Genomic DNA, 17717 nt, shown 5'->3' on the forward strand with positions numbered 1-17717 from the left:
GCCTGTATGTTAGCTTTTTACCCTGAATTTGAGGCAGCAATCGATCCTAGCCCAGAGGTTGTATTCCTTATGGATTTATCCAACTCTATGAAAGGGGACGCATTTAGAGATTCCAGAAAGGTATATCTGTTATCCATTTATTGATATCTTTCAATATACATGTATGATAATTACAATTACATGCAGTTGATCTAGTATGCATTGGACATGAAGATTCGTCTGTTGAATGGTTTTGTAATTCTTTTATCTATTATTTGGTTATTCATGTATTAAATAAATTCCTTTTGTTAGCCAACAAAAATGAGCATATCAATTCTAGCTCCCAAATTACCTAACAAACAGTACTTTAATTTTTTCAAGGACTTATTTTTTTTATTGGGGGGGGGGGGGGGGGTAGGGGGGCCATTTTTATTTTTTCATGGTGATTTAAAAATATTTAAAAAATTCTTTCATTCTTACATCAGGTCTTGCTGCTGGCACTAGAAAATCTTCCTGAGAAAGCTTGCTTTAACATCATGACATTTGGATCATCCTTTAGGGAGCTCTTCCAGTTTCCTCATAGAATTACAAAGAATTCAACTAATGAGGCCATGAAATATATCGAGGTTTGTTTAGACTTGGTTGTACAAGGATAAAGGCTCAATTTTCTGACATGTTGAAAATGCATGTAACCATTGTCATGTACATGTATTTATGCATATAATGTTCATTACACATGTATGAGATTTCTTAAACACATGTGCTATACCTAGTGTATAACAATTAAGTTTACACATCAAGTAACCGTAGAATTTTCTTTTTATATATGTATGTTTGTAATATACATGTATATTACATCTATTATTCATCTGATAAAATATTTGTATTATCATGTTATTATTTCAGAGAGCCAATCCTGTGATGGGCTGCAGTGATGTGTTATCTCCCCTGAAATCTCTGTACTTACTAAGTCCAGCAGAGGGCAGTAGAAGCATCTTCCTGATCTCTGATGGATTCGTAGGAAATGAGGGGCTTTTTGAAACTGTTGCCAAACATTCCTCCAAAAATAGGCTGTTCTGCATGGGTGTTGGGTAAGTAAACATGCTCTATGTTACAGACTGGTAAGTGTGTTTGTTCACCTGATAGAAATTATAAAATAATAGTGAAAATATTTGTATATTATACTTGTGTTTCTAAAACCTTTAGTTTGAATATGCTTGATGTTGCCAATAAAGATACACATCCCATAATTGCAAGATTTATCCTGAATATCTGAAAGATATTTCTGTGCTTTATTAAACATTCAATAACACCAGTAGTGAACATTGATAAAATGGTTGGAAAATGGAACAATTTTAAAATGATCTTTTTATTAATCAAAAATGTTGTGGTGATATCATTTTAGAAGTAATAGGGACAGTCATACATTACGGAGTTTAGCTAATTATGGAGGTGGGACATATGAATACTTCAACAGCAAAACCAAATCTAACTGGCAGTCAAAGGTAAATAACAGGTGGAACTTTTTTTCATGTTAAAGTGTTTATTGTAATGATTGGATTGGATTTGAAGAATATTGCTAACTTATTTTTATAGGTGCTTCTTATAGAGAGAGAGAGAGAGAGTGAGAGAGAGAGAGAGAGAGAGATGGGTTTTTTCCAGGGTACATAAGTGTATGCTTCTGTGGGTGTATTTACAGATTGCATTACAAATGGACCAAGCTACACGGCCTGGGATCTCCCAGGTGCAGGTGGAGTGGGGCCCGCTCACTGATAAACTAGATCCACCCCTTCAGGCTCCCTGTAGGATCCCCAGCCTGTTCAGTGCAAATAGGCTTGTGGTGTATGGATTTGTCAAGAATAGCACACAGGTATGTTTTGAAAGAATGACATTTTTTGTTAATTTACATGTAGGTATGCACAGTGATTAAATTACTATGCAATTCGTTGTTGATTTAAAGTGGGGTTTTTTTTTCAAACCAAAATACATTGTACAGATTTCAAGGGGAGATAATTGTGAAGCAGTCTAGGAAATAAGTTTGATATTTGATAAGTAAAAGTGCTTGTACATGTATATAAAAACTAATATAGGTTTATTATTTAGGAACTATAATCATTTGTGTTGATTTATTATATTTGAAAGATTATTTCATTCATAGTTTATTCTTTATAGGCAATTTTAAAGGCAAAGGTTGATGAACAGGAATTTGAAACAATTGTTTCTACAACAGAGCTGAACTTCACAGAGGGAAAGGTAAAGAAGCATTAATATGACAAATGGTATCAAATTTTCTGTTTAATCACCATGCAAAACTACAGTATTAAGGTAATAATATACAGGGCAAATATAGACTGACCTTGCTCCACTGTCACCAAAATATTTTCTAATCACTCAACTCATTCCTCGGCTCAAGTACTTTAAAGAAATTAAAGCACATAAAAATTTGAGGTAAAACCTCAGATTTGAGGCTGAGTATTGACTTGAGGAAAGTGACGACGGAGCCGTAGATTTACAGGTTGAAAAGGAAGTTTCATAAGTGTAAATAGATGATTATTGACCAATACCTACAAACTGCTATGATTCTTGAAATAGTCAATGTTAAGATTGGTAGAGTTTTGAGTATTTCAAATGTCATTTAATTTCATCTATGAACATGAACTGAAAGATTTAACATTTGCTATGCACTTTCTGTTCTGTACCGTTAGATGCTGCATCAGTTGGCGGCCAGGGCTGTTATAAGGGATTATGAGGACGGGGTTCTGAGTGACAGCAAACTTCACCACAAGGTATGGCACTGATCATGCACACTGTAATTCTTCATATCTACATCTTATATACATTAAAATAAATCACACATGTTAAAATTATTCAGGATCCCCAATTCTCTCTGTTAAAATCATCTTGCATGTTAGTGAAACATCAAAATAATTTGGTTTGTAAAAGTAAAATTTGAAATTTGACCAGAGTTCTTGTCAAATAAATCAAGATCTGGAATTCGATTTTACTGATGAACTGGGTTTTTTCTTTCAGTTAATTAAACAAGAAAGAAAGCAGCATATCATTGAGCTCAGCAAAGAGTTTGGAATTGTGACTCCATACACCAGTTTTGTAGCCATAGAAGAGAGGACAGAGGTAGAATATAAGGGATCTTTCACTGGGTCATGTTTGATATTTTGAAATTGCAAAAATTGTACCAGAGCAGTTTGTGGCAATTGTATGGAACATTGCAAAGTTCCTGAACACCTGATATTTTATATTTTAAGTACTGATATATGTACTTTTGTATTTGCAAATATGGTTTATGATGAATATACATTTTAAAAACAATGTACATGTATGATCATGTGTATTACCTGTAACTAAAAAAATATAGAAAATGATTTATTATTTTAGGGGGAAACAACTGAGGGCCCAAGTATTGAAGAGCTAGTAAACAATGAATCTGTGGATAATCTTACCTACATGGGATGGATCAATGCGGATAATATGGATGAAAAGGTACAAATAGATAGAAAAACACCTGTACTATTTTAGTAACCCTGATAGCAAAGCGTCCAATTTGTATTCTTTCCTCTGAGAGTACATGTATCAGTATATTGTTAAGTGAACTGAAGGGAGAATTGTGATAGAACATACATGTATCAATCCACTTATTTAGTACTTTGTGCTTAGATAAAGGCTTATTTCTAAGAAAATATTGTCTTTGATGAATATATGCCGGTAAATATATGATAAGGGAAATTTTCAGAAAGAGCAGTCAATTTTAAACAACGAAATGCTTTCTTAGGGGATTCATGTAGGAAATTGATTGTTAAAAGTAGGTTAAATTAACTAAGTTACTGTTAATTTACATCAGTACGTTAGCTAAAAGAAACGGCCAAATCGTCTCCTATGAGAATTTGAGTCTGACATTGTCATGATTATTTTGTGCAGTCTGTAATTTTTCTTAGGTTGCTGTAGGTTTCAACCAATCGATAAACAGGGCGTGTAGATTTCAGTCCTGTCAGTTTCAGTTGTAGGTTTCAACCAATCAATGAATGGGCGTGTAGATTTCAGTTGTGTCAGTTTCTACAGAGCAATGAATTAACAATCTGTAAGAAATAGAGGGATTTAGACTCGGTAGATGTAAATATATGGTTTTGTTGTGGAAAAAAGGAAGAAATATAATGTTACAATAAAAAAGCATTAATTTGCCAGTGATTCACTTAAAACATTGCCGAATGACTTATCCCGCCATATCATCAAAGATGTTCAAATGAATGATAAAGAGTATATCAATAAAAATCATTGAAATTTTGAATGGGTTATATGCAAGGTAATTAATGTGCAATCAATATTTTAACCCAAATACTAAATACTGGTAGGATCCATTGGAGTGTGTAGAGGAACTACTACATAGGGCAAGCATTGCTGAGAGCTTCTCGCAGCTGGAGGTGGAGAGGTGCTACCTGTCTGTGCTGGATTACAGAAAGGATCTGATGCAGGAAGACAACAGGGACATGCTACAAAAGGTCAGGTGGTGGATCCAAAGACAGGGATTTCTTTACAAATTAAATACAGTTGGTGGAGCCAAATTGAAGACAGAGATTTCTTTATAAATGAAATAACAACAATATTATTTCGGGACAATTTTTTATCTTTATAAATTCTTCATAATTGATAAATTATGTTTTCATTGCTTGCTTAGTTAAGTACTTTTTTGCCATGCAGCCAAGGGTTTATTATCCGCTGTGATTATAAATCCCTTGGCTAGCAATTAAGATGGGTTTGGTATATAAACCTTTACATATTTTGTTGTGTTCATGTTTGTCACAGGTCTTGGAGAGGTCAGACAAGTTTTTCAGCAGTCAGCACTCAGAAAAAGCTCGAACACTTCAGCAACAGTTCCATAAATATTTATCCAGTAGGTCTTAAGTTGAATTATCTTAGACACACATCTTACCTGAATAAATTTATGATTTTCTGTCAGTATTCAATGGGATATTTTTTGGGGATTGGGGTACCAATGAAATCCATAAACATTTTGATCCTTTCATAAAATCTGATGAACTACTGTAAATGTTTCACATTTGGCAGCTAGTGTATTCTATTTAACATTTTTTCGCCAGAAAGCCACTTCACTAAAATTAAATACTGTACATTGCAAATACCATGCATACATTAATATAAATAGTTTATCCAAATATACACTAAATCAAATCTATGCTAACCTGTTGAATAAATCAATTTTCACCTAATATCACTATCGTACATTTACAGTACTGTATTTCAATATAATGTAATTTTCCTCCCAGTTCCTAAACAGCTTGAGGTGCGAACTCTGACTGGGAGGTCCATTCCTGTTGTGGCCGGCACAATGGCTCAATTAAAGTTAGAAATCATGGAGAAAGAGGGTCTGCCTGAGAGCAGCATACGATTAATTCATCATGGAAAACAACTAGAGGACACAGACAATTTAGGTCATCTATTAATTTGTGATTTTTGTGTGTATTAAGTAACGTTTATTTATGCCAGATAAATGCCTGTAGAAACATGATTAGATTAATCAAAAACTGAAACTTTGAAATAATTATTTGACAATTAAGTCTGAAAAAACCCAAAATATGTACTGTATCAAGAGATTGTTTGTTTATCATTATTCATATATGAAGCTTGAAATACGGTACATAGAATTCAAGAGCATTAAATATAAAAAAAAAAGTATTTGATCATTGTTAGTAACAATATAGTACATGTACTGCATATACCTCACTATACAATTTGGGCATTTGTTGTGATTTAATATTATACCAAAGTATATGCATGTTCACTGCAGCATTGTTCATGTATATAAACTGAACATATGTACATGCATATGTACTGTAAACTAACTTTTATTCGCATGCGAGAAAATCCCGCTGTTCGCAACAGCCTTGTTGAAGCAAGTATTTCTCACCGCCGACCAGCTATTTCTCTGGTGTATATTTTTTTAAGTAATCTGTGACTTGAATGCAAAAATTAGTTGCTGCAAAAGGTTTTATCTTTGGTAAATCGCGAAATAAAGTTGTCGCGAATAAAAGGTGGTTTCAGTATTTCATATAAATACACTGTACTAAGATTATGAGGAATATGATAATGTTGAGCAACATCACAATATTCCTTGTAACCTTTGCAGGCTACCTACAATGTACATTCATTTATACTCCTATGGTTTTCCAGATATGAGAGAACATTCCATTATTTTTATGGTTCAACGTTTGAGAGGAGGTGCACCTCCTCCTACTATGCATCACCAGGCAAGCTCTAGTCCAAGTGATACCCCGATCTACAGTGTAACGGTAAGTAGAATCAAATATAGGTACCGGTAAGATCGAAAAGTCACTGTTCACTAGCTAGAGCAAACAGTGCTTTGAAATTGCATGAATAAGAGTACCATTTTTCCATGACAGTCCAAATTTCACCAGTTTGTGAGGATGTAGTTTTATAAACAAATGATTTTTCTTGAATGGAAAACTATTCCAGTTCAATTTTTTTTTTTTTTTAATGACTTTGTAATCCATGAATAGTAATTACAACAGCATACTATGCTTGTTCAATATCTGCATGCATTAAAATTGTGTTTTCAGTGTGAAAGGACACAAAGACCTCTGTAGATGACCTTTATGTTTGAAAAGAAATTCAAAGCAGATTAATGCTGAACTTGAATTGTTAAAAAATTCAAGCTGCATTACATTTTGTGATTTTAATTAACTTCAAAGTTTACAAGAGTTTGAGATGTAATATATTTTATTAAGATTTTGGTATCTGAGGAATAATTATCTTGAATTGTAATAAATAAAGGAATGATTTAGTATTTGCTATTAGATACATTTTAGCTTGTGAATAATTTAATAACCTTAGTTACTAGTATATACTTATATACATATGTACTATGAGTAAATGCATGCATGAAGAATTCTATGATGGAGTTTTTGTTTTGTTTAGCTGCCTGTAGAAGATCTGACATCTGGTGAACTTCAATCATGTTTTAAAAGTAAGTAGCAATTTTTAACTAAAACAGATATACATGTACTACATGTATCTCTCTCAACAAAAAGGAAGGCCTTTTCAGTTTATAATTCTTAAATCTCTCATAATTTTGATACTGAAAGTTAAAGGTTCTTTATTGAATTATGTTGCAACCAAACTAAACATTTATGGAAATTTAGACTCCCTGTCCAAGCCATCTTCGCTAGCCAAGGGTGACGATCCACTCTGCTACTCTTTTCACCCAAGGGTGAAAAGAGTAGCAGAGTGGATTGTCACCCTTGGCTAGCGAAGATGTGTCCAAGGAATGATTTCAATTTACTGACTGTTTAAACTAGGAAACTTTGATTATAGCTGCATGTTATTGTAGTAACCTCGAAGAAGATTTGTTTATCAGCAAAAAATAGGGTTACTGAGTATAAGTATGATACATGTACAGTTATGGATTATATAAGCTGTTTAGTTCAAATTTTTAGTGGGGATTGAGACATCACAGATTTTGTGTCATACTGTTAAAATTTATCCCAGTGTATCTTGGTGAATGCTAGCAAGAAACAATTTTAATCTTTTACCTTCAACAATCTAAAAAATCATCTCTTGAAAGTAACAATTTACCAAAAAGAAAGAATCTAATGATTATTGAATTAGATTCCATTTGAATAGATGGTAGTATATAAAGCTTGATTAAAAAGGTTGATCTGCCACTTACCAATTCTAAAGGCATTGTTATCATACTGTAGGTTCCTAATTAAATATGAGGAATTAACCCTCACCGATTTTAAAGTCTCGCTTTAATTTTTCAGACAGTTTTGATCGCGATTTTTTATTCTCGCGATTTGATACAAAACAGCGGAATCGCAGAATTAAGTACTCCCATAAAATAAGGAATTTACAGTATTTGACATTAAAACTACAAGCTGTGCCTTTAAAAGAAAACGTAGCTTTTTACAGAAGTTTATTAATGACACAACAAGCAGTAGTTTGTGTAGATTTTTCAAAGAGGACATAACTGTATCTTGGTATCATTTAATTCATTGAAGAAAAAAAGAAAAAGAAGAAATGTTTAAGTGAAAAAGAGGCAGAAGAGCTGGGATTTCTGGAGAAAATGGATAAAGTTCATACAAATCAAAAGGTACATTTAATTTTTGTTAAATGAAAATTAATATAATGAGGAGATATATCTACAAGTATTAACCTTGCTCAAGTATTACATGTATATGCAAATAAAACTTGACAAACAAAAGTCCCATGAGAATTATTGGGGTTGAAGTGATCTAATAGCTGTGGAAATAAACATTATTTTTAATACATACATGTTACGGTATACAGGGTTATTTTCACCCTTCTACACTTGCAAACGGTTTTGCCCTGTCTTATGGAGGCCGACTGTAGTTTTAATTACACTTTTTTTTGCACATTCTAGTATAATACGATGGATTGATATTTTTATGAAATTTTCACGATGTCATTTATAAAATTGAACACGATAAACAAAATACAGATATAAATATTTAGATTTTTAAGAATTTTTTTTTTTTAAACGATTTTTCCGTTGTGCGGTAGGGGAGCATTGCCATTGCGCTTATGACGTAATGATAAAATGAAGCTTTGTAGGAGTATGTTATAAGAAATAACATAAAAGAAAAAGTAAAAATTGTACAACGTTGAAATTTTATACACAGAATTATGCTATCTTCAGGGACATTTTTATAATTTTTGGAATAAATCCATTTTACCAATCTTCATTCGTAATGCTCCAAATATATAGCAAACTTTGATGCATTTTAATATTTTGAGATGGCCCCCACTAAAAACAAGACGGTAGAATTTAGTATTTTTCACATATAAGGTAGGAAATGATATTACCATCATATAACAATTTGAGAAAAAAAGCTATTGTAGTATTTTTTTTAATCTGCTTCGAAATGCTGAAAATGACAGTTTCCTATATATTCCTATTGTAAATGTACCTCTAATTTGAGATGGTCCCTAAAAAGAACCAGACGGTCGTTTTTCTTGAAACTTTGCAAAGTAACTAGAATTGGTTTAAATGACATATGGTTAAAAAATGAAGAGTTTTGCTATTGTAGTTTTTCCGCAAAAAACCCCAAATCGACCTCCATAAATTCAACCAGACTCGCTTGTGTACTAAAGAAATAACTTGGAAAATTGGAATTCACCCAGTCTTAATTCGCCCACTGACAGCAAGGGCAAAAGGGGCAAAAATTAAATGGGGGCGAATATTTCCCTGTATACAGTAATTCTTTTTCAAATAATTTTTTTACTTAATCTATGCATCTCTGAATTTTTTTTTAATCATGCTTTATAATTGACATATTTGAACACGTATGTACTTTAAAAAGTATCGTGGAGGACATTGCATTTTAGAATCTTTTAACTCTAAATAATAATTCAGTTACTTTGACCCTAAAGATAGTGTGAATATCAAAGAAGTTAAAAGTAACAGCAACAATGTCCATTTTTAGCTCACCTGAGCTGAAAGCTCAAGTGAGCTATTCTGATCACATTTTGTCCGTCGTCCGTCTGTCCGTCTGTCTTACCGTCCGTCTGTCCGTCTGTAAACTTTTTACATTTTGAACTTCTTCTCCAAAACTGCTTATCCAATTTCAACCAAATTTGGCACAAAGCATCCTTATGGGAGGGCAAATATAAATTGCAAAAATTAAAGTCCGATCTGTATTCAAAGCGGAGAAAACCTTGAAAGTGTAGAAAAAGGGGGGTGCATTTGTAAAAATCTTCTTCTCAAGAACTACCGAGGCAAATTCAACGTACTTTAGCATAAATTATCCTTATGGGAAGGAAAATATAAATTGCAAAAATTAAGGGGTAATTTTGTTTCAAATCGAAGTTATTACGAAAATAATAATAAAGGAAAGGCGTGTTTCAATCGGGCTCGGCATCCGGTAAAATGGGTAGGCAAGACTTGGAGGTATAGAATAGGGTACTTTTTATATCCCATAACCAGGCACTATAACCAGGATGTGCGCATGCGTGAATCAACTTTCCATCGGGATCGGTAAACGATTGGGAGGAAATTCGAAAGCTATTTGGAGGAACTTCGAACTGATATATGTGCAATTTAAAAATGCGATTTTTATATGAAAAATATGATCAGAAGTGATTAAAATGTTATGTACATTAGATTTTACACCAAAAAATTAAATAAATAATTGAGAGAACAATCAAAATCAATGTTACAGGAAAACAACAGGCACTTAGCATCGGAGGGGGGGGGGGGGTTGGAATGGGGGCAGGGACAGGGGGACGGGACTGCCCCCCCCCTCCAGCACACTTTTTTCTCGCAGCAAATATTTTTCTTGGATTTACTTATAAAAAAGGAAATTAACATACAGTTGCACCCCCCCCCCCCCAATGTTTTTGGGACCATGTAAAATTTGAAATGAAAGAGAGGAAATAAACTGTGAAATTGAAGTTAAAGGTACACTTAGCCCCCTACCCCCACGGATTAGGATTTTCAATTATTTAAAAAGAATTTTTGAGTTGGTTTTTTTTTTCAAGGCAAGATTGGATGAGTCTGCCCTCAACCCACTTTGCTACGATGCTAGGTGCCTGAACAAAATATCATGGTTTCATTACATACATGTATGCTAGTATAAAGACTTTATGTAAACCAATATTATCTCGTGCATTGTTCCATTCACCAGGTTCTACAAATACCTTAGTCCAAAATAAATAAAAAATCCAAGACTAAGAGGGGAAGAAAGAGGAAATCTATTTTCCTTTTTTTCTTTTTACTCAGGAGCTATTTTGTTGGGGGGGGGGGGGGTATTAGGGGTGAACAGGTCACTGACCCCTTGTAGATCTACACATGACCTATCACCAGGGTCTGTATACACATAACCAGGGTCAGTATACCCATCACCAGGGTCAGAGTACGTATCACCAGAGTCTGTGTGCCAATCACCAGAGTCTGTACACCCATAACCAGGGCTAGTATACCCATCACCAGGGTCTCCATACCTATCACCAGGGTCAGAGTACGTATCACCAGAGTCTGTGTGCCCATCACCAGAGTCTGTACACCCATAACCAGGGTCAGTATACCAATCACCAGGGTCTCCATACCTATCACCAGGGTCAGAGAACGTATCACCAGGGTCTGTGTGCCCTTCACCAGAGTCTGTACACCCATAACCAGGGCCAGTATACCCATCACCAGGGTCTTCATACCTATCACCAGGGTCAGAGTACGTATCACCAGAGTCTGTGTGCCCATCACCAGAGTCTGTACACCCATAACCAGGGTCAGTATACCCATCACCAGGGTCTTCATACCTATCACCAGGGTCAGAGAACGTATCACCAGAGTCTGTGTGCCCATCACAAGTGTCAGTATACACATAACCAGGGCCAGTATACCCATCACCAGGGTCTTCATACCTATCACCAGGGTCAGAGTACGTATCACCAGAGTCTGTGTGCCCATCACCAGAGTCTGTACACCCATAACCAGGGTCAGTATACCCATCACCAGGGTCTTCATACCTATCACCAGGGTCAGAGAACGTATCACCAGAGTCTGTGTGCCCATCACAAGTGTCAGTATACACATAACCAGGGCCAGTATACCCATCACCAGGGTCTTCATACCTATCACCAGGGTCAGAGTACGTATCACCAGAGTCTGTGTGCCCATCACCAGGGTCTGTATACCCATAACAGGGCCAGTATACCTATCACCAGGGTCTCCATACCTATCACCAGGGTCAGAGTACGTATCACCAGAGTCTGTGTGCCCATCACCAGAGTCTGTACACCCATAACCAGGGCCAGTATACCCATCACCAGGGTCTCCATACCTATCACCAGGGTCAGAGTATGTGTCACCAGAGTTTGTGTGCCCTTCACCAGGGTCTGGATACCCATAACCAGGGTCAGTATACCCATCACCAGGGTCTTCATACCTATCACCAGGGTCAGAGTACGTATCACCAGAGTCTGTGTGCCCATCACAAGTGTCAGTATACACATAACCAGGGCCTCCATACCTATCACCAGGGTCAGAGTACGTATCACCAGAGTCTGTGTGCCCTTCACCAGAGTCTGTACACCCATAACCAGGGCCAGTATACCCATCACCAGGGTCTTCATACCCATCACCAGGGTCAAAGTACGTATCACCAGAGTCTGTGTGCCCATCACCAGGGTCTGTATACCCATAACAGGGCCAGTATACCCATCACCAGGGTCTCCATACCTATCACCAGGGTCAGAGTACGTATCACCAGAGTCTGTGTGCCCATCACCAGAGTCTGTACACCCATAACCAGGGCCAGTATACCCATCACCAGGGTCTCCATACCTATCACCAGGGTCAGAGTATGTGTCACCAGAGTTTGTGTGCCCATCACCAGGGTCTGGATACCCATAACCAGGGTCAGTATACCCATCACCAGGGTCTTCATACCTATCACCAGGGTCAGAGTACGTATCACCAGAGTCTGTGTGCCCATCACCAGGGTCTGTACACCCATAACCAGGGCCAGTATACCCATCACCAGGGCCTCCATACCTATCAGCAGGGTCAGAGTACGTATCACCAGAGTCTGTGTGCCCATCACCAGAGTCTGTACACCCATAACCAGGGCCAGTATACCCATCACCAGGGTCTCCATACCTATCACCAGGGTCAGAGTATGTGTCACCAGAGTTTGTGTGCCCATCACCAGGGTCTGGATACCCATAACCAGGGTCAGTATACCCATCACCAGGGTCTCCATACCTATCACCAGGGTCAGAGTACGTATCACCAGAGTCTGTGTGCCCATCACCAGAGTCTGTACACCCATAACCAGGGCCAGTATACCCATCACCAGGGTCTCCATACCTATCAGCAGGGTCAGAGTACGTATCACCAGAGTCTGTGTGCCCTTCACCAGAGTCTGTACACCCATAACCAGGGCCAGTATACCCATCACCAGGGTCTTCATACCTATCACCAGGGTCAGAGTACGTGTCACCAGAGTTTGTGTGCCCATCACCAGGGTATGGATACCCATAACCAGGGTCAGTATACCCATCACCAGGGTCTTCATACCTATCACCAGGGTCAGAGTACGTATCACCAGAGTCTGTGTGCCCATCACAAGTGTCAGTATACACATAACCAGGGTCTCCATACCTATCACCAGGGTCAGAGTACGTATCACCAGAGTCTGTGTGCCCTTCACCAGAGTCTGTACACCCATAACCAGGGCCAGAATACCCATCACCAGGGTCTTCATACCCATCACCAGGGTCAAAGTACGTATCACCAGAGTCTGTGTGCCCATCACCAGGGTCTGTATACCCATAACAGGGCCAGTATACCCATCACCAGGGTCTCCATACCTATCACCAGGGTCAGAGTACGTATCACCAGAGTCTGTGTGCCCTTCACCAGAGTCTGTACACCCATAACCAGGGCCAGTATACCCATCACCAGGGTCTCCATACCTATCACCAGGGTCAAAGTACGTGTCACCAGAGTTTGTGTGCCCATCACCAGGGTCTGGATACCCATAACCAGGGTCAGTATACCTATCACCAGGGTCTCCATACCTATCACCAGGGTCAGAGTACGTATCACCAGAGTCTGTGTGCCCATCACCAAAGTCTGTACACCCATAACCAGGGCCAGTATACCCATCACCAGGGTCTCCATACCTATCACCAGGGTCAGAGTACGTATCACCAGAGTTTGTGTGCCCATCACCAGGGTCTGTACACCCATAACCAGGGTCTGTATACCCATCACCAGGGTCTCCATACCTATCACCAGGGTCAGCGTGCGTATCACCAGAGTCTGTGTGCCCATCACCAGGGTCTGTACACCCATATCCAGGGTTGGTATACCCATCACGAGGGTCTCCATACCTATCACCAGTGACTGAGTGCGTGTCACCAGAGTCTGTGTGCCCATCACCAGGGTCTGTACGCCAATAACCAGGGTCAGTATACCCATCATCAGGGTCTCAATACCTATCACCAGGGTCATAGTACGTGTCACCAGAGTCTGTGTGCCTATCACCAGGGTCTGTACATCCATAACCAGGGCCAGTATACCCATCACCAGGGTCTCCATACCTATCACCAGGGTCATCATATCCATCACTAGAGTTTGTGTGCCCAACAATGGGGTCTGTATACCCATCACCAGGGTCAGTATACCAATCATCCGGGTCTGTACACCCATAACCAGGGTCAGTATACCCATCACCAGGGTCTTCATATCTATCACCAGGATCAGAGTACGTATCACCAGAGTCTGTACACCCATAACCAGGGTCAGTATACCCATCACCAGGGTATGTACACCCATAACCAGGGTTATTATACCCATCACCAGGGTATGTACACCCATAACCAGGGTCAGTATATCCATCACCAGGGTCTCAATACCTATTACCAGGGTCAGAGTACGTATCACCAGAGTCTGTGTGCTCATAACCAGGGTCTGTACATCCATAGCCAAAGTCAGTATACCCATCACCCGGGTCTCAATACCTATCACCAGGGTCATAATGCCTATCACCAGAGTCAGAGTACGTATCACCAGAACTGTAAACATATCACCTGGGTCATTATACCTTTTAGTAGGGTCAGTGTTCGTAGTACTAGGGTCTGTGTGCCCATCATCATGGTCTGTATATTCATAACAAAGGTCAGTTTACCCTTCACCAGGGTCTTAATACTTTTCACCAGGATAGTGTACGCATGCATCAATAGGGTCTGTGTGCCCATCACCAGGGTCAGTATACCTAACACAACAGTCAGTGCACTTATCATTAGGGTTTGTATATCCATTACCTGAGTCAGGTAATACTGACCCTGTTGATAAGTAGAGTGACCCTGGTGATAGGTATACTGATCATGGTGAAGAGCACACATACCTTGGTGATACGTACACTCATGATCCTTGTGATAGGTATACTGTCTCAGGTGATGGTTATACTTACCCTGGTTATAGATTTTGAGATTCTGGTGTTACGTAAGCTGACCTTATAATATCTACACTTTTGTGTATACCGACTCTGGTGATGGATACATACTGACCCCTGTGATTGGCTACAGACCCTTGTGATACGTACACTGACTCTGTCGATAGGTATACTGACCCTGGTGATAGAGAATGTGATAGATATACCGGTGATAAATGTACTGACTCTTGTGATAGGTATACTGACCTTGGAGATGGGCCCTCAGACCCACGGATGCGTACACTGACACGGCCGTTAGGTAAACTAACTCTGGTGATAGGTAATAGGTACAGTTATCCTGGTGAAAGTCTACTGATCAAGGTAATGGATGTACAAACCCTGAAGATAAGTGCACTGACTGTTGTGATAGATATACTGACTCTAATGATGGGCACACAGACCCTATTGATTCGTAAACTATTCCTGGTGATAAGTATTTAGACCCTGGTGATGGGCATACTGGCCCTGGTTATGGGTGTACAGACTCTGGTGATGGGCACACAGACTCTGGTGATACGTAGTCTGACCCTGGTGACTGGTATGATGACACTGGTGATGGGTATACTGACACTGGTTATGGGTGTACAGACTCTGGTGATGGGCACACAGACTCTGGTGATACGTACTCTGACCTTGGTGATAGGTATGGAGACCCTGGTGATAGGTATACTGACCCTGGTTATGGGTATCCAGACCCTGGTGATGGGCACACAAACTCTGGTGACACGTACTCTGACCCTGGTGATAGGTATGGATACCCTGGTGATGGGTATACTGACCCTGGTTATGGGTCTACAGACTCTGGTGATGGGCATACAGACTCTGGTGATACGTACTCTGACCCTGGTGATAGGTATGGAGACCCTGGTGATGGGTATACTGGCCCTGTTATGGGTATACAGACTCTGGTGATACGTACTTTGACCCTGGTGATGGGTATGAAGACCCTGGTGATGGGTATACTGGCCCTGGTTATGGGTGTACAGACTCTGGTGAAGGGCACACAGATTCTGGTGATACGTACTCTGACCCTGTTGATAGGTATGGAGACCTTGGTGATGGGTATACTGGCCCTGGTTATGTGTATACTGACACTTGTGATGGACACACAGACTCTGGTGATACGTACTCTGACCCTGGTGATAGGTATGAAGACCCTGGTGATGGGTATACTGACCCTGGTTATGGGTATCCAGACCCTGGTAATGGATACACAAACTCTGGTGACACGTACTCTGACCCTTGTGATAGGTATGAAGACCCTTGTGATCGGTATACTGGCCCTGGTTATGGGTGTACAGACTCTGGTGAAGGGCACACAGACTCTGGTGATACGTACTCTGACCCTGGTGATAAGTATGAAGACCCTGGTGATGGGTATACTGGCCCTGGTTATGGGTATACATACCCTGGTGATGGGCACACAGACTCTGGTGATACGTACTCTGACCCTGGTGATAGGTATGGAGACCCTGGTGATGGGTATACTGACCATGGTTATGGGTATCCAGACCCTGGTGATGGGCACACAAACTCTGGTGACACATACTCTGACCCTGGTGATAGGTATGGAGACCCTGGTGATGGGTATACTGGCCCTGGTTATGGGTGTACAGACTCTGGTGATGGGCACACAGACTCTGGTGATACGTACTCTGATCCTGCTGATAGGTATGGAGACCCTGGTGATGGGTATACTGACCCTGGTTATGGGTATCCAGACCCTGGTGATGGGCACACAGACTCTGGTGACACGCACTCTGACCCTGGTGATAGGTATGGAGACCCTGGTGATTGGTATACTGGCCCTGGTTATGGGTGTACAGACCCTGGTGATGGGCACACAGACTCTGGTGATAAGCACGCTGACCCTGGTGATAGGTATGGAGACCCTGGTGATGGGTATACTGACCCTGGTTATGGGTGTACAGACCCTGGTGAAGGGCACACAGACTCTAGTGATACGTACTCTGACCCTGGTGATAGGTATGGAGACCCTGGTGATGGGTATACTGGCCCTGGTTATGGGTGTACAGACTTTGGTGATGGGCACACAGACTCTGGTGATACGTACTCTGACCCTGGTGTTAGGTATGGAGACCCTGGTGATAGGTATACTGACCCTGGTTATGGGTATCCAGACCCTGGTGATGGGCACACAAACTCTGGTGACACGTACTCTGACCCTGGTGATAGGTATGGAGACCCTGGTGATGGGTATACTGGCCCTGGTTATGGGTGTACAGACTCTGGTGAAGGGCACACAGACTCTGGTGATACGTACTCTGACCCTGGTGATAGGTATGGAGACCCTGGTGATGGGTATACTGGCCCTGTTATGGGTATCCAGACCCTGGTGATGGGCACACAGACTCTGGTGATACGTACTTTGACCCTGGTGATGGGTATGAAGACCCTGGTGATGGGTATACTGGCCCTGGTTATGGGTGTACAGACTCTGGTGATGGGCACACAGACTCTGGTGATACGTACTCTGACCCTGCTGATAGGTATGGAGGCCCTGGTGATGGGTATACTGGCCCTGGTTATGGGTATACAGACCCTGGTGATGGGCACACAGACTCTGGTGATACGTACTCTGACCCTGGTGATAGGTATGGAGACCCTGGTGATGGGTATACTGACCCTGGTTATGGGTATCCAGACCCTGGTGATGGGCACACAAACTCTGGTGACACATACTCTGACCCTGGTAATAGGTATGGAGACCCT

General features: G+C 40.0%; 1 protein-coding gene across 2 annotated transcripts in view; it reads left to right on the plus strand.

Annotated features, from left to right (window-relative positions):
* The window catches only part of LOC128187177 (protein mono-ADP-ribosyltransferase PARP4-like), a 45293-nt gene that overhangs the window by 10122 nt on the left and 17454 nt on the right, over positions 1-17717 (plus strand). For both annotated transcript variants that reach the window (XM_052857430.1, XM_052857431.1), the window contains exons 19-33: positions 1-120; positions 465-605; positions 886-1070; positions 1385-1484; positions 1679-1849; positions 2152-2232; positions 2685-2765; positions 3010-3111; positions 3373-3477; positions 4344-4490; positions 4795-4882; positions 5274-5438; positions 6178-6296; positions 6943-6991; positions 8025-8116. In XM_052857430.1, coding sequence (XP_052713390.1) covers positions 1-120; positions 465-605; positions 886-1070; positions 1385-1484; positions 1679-1849; positions 2152-2232; positions 2685-2765; positions 3010-3111; positions 3373-3477; positions 4344-4490; positions 4795-4882; positions 5274-5438; positions 6178-6296; positions 6943-6991; positions 8025-8116 — 1746 coding nt within the window. The remainder of the gene's footprint in view (positions 121-464; positions 606-885; positions 1071-1384; positions 1485-1678; positions 1850-2151; positions 2233-2684; positions 2766-3009; positions 3112-3372; positions 3478-4343; positions 4491-4794; positions 4883-5273; positions 5439-6177; positions 6297-6942; positions 6992-8024; positions 8117-17717) is intronic.

The sequence above is a fragment of the Crassostrea angulata genome, chromosome 6, assembly GCF_025612915.1.
Source record: "Crassostrea angulata isolate pt1a10 chromosome 6, ASM2561291v2, whole genome shotgun sequence".
NCBI classification, from domain to species: domain Eukaryota; kingdom Metazoa; phylum Mollusca; class Bivalvia; order Ostreida; family Ostreidae; genus Magallana; species Magallana angulata.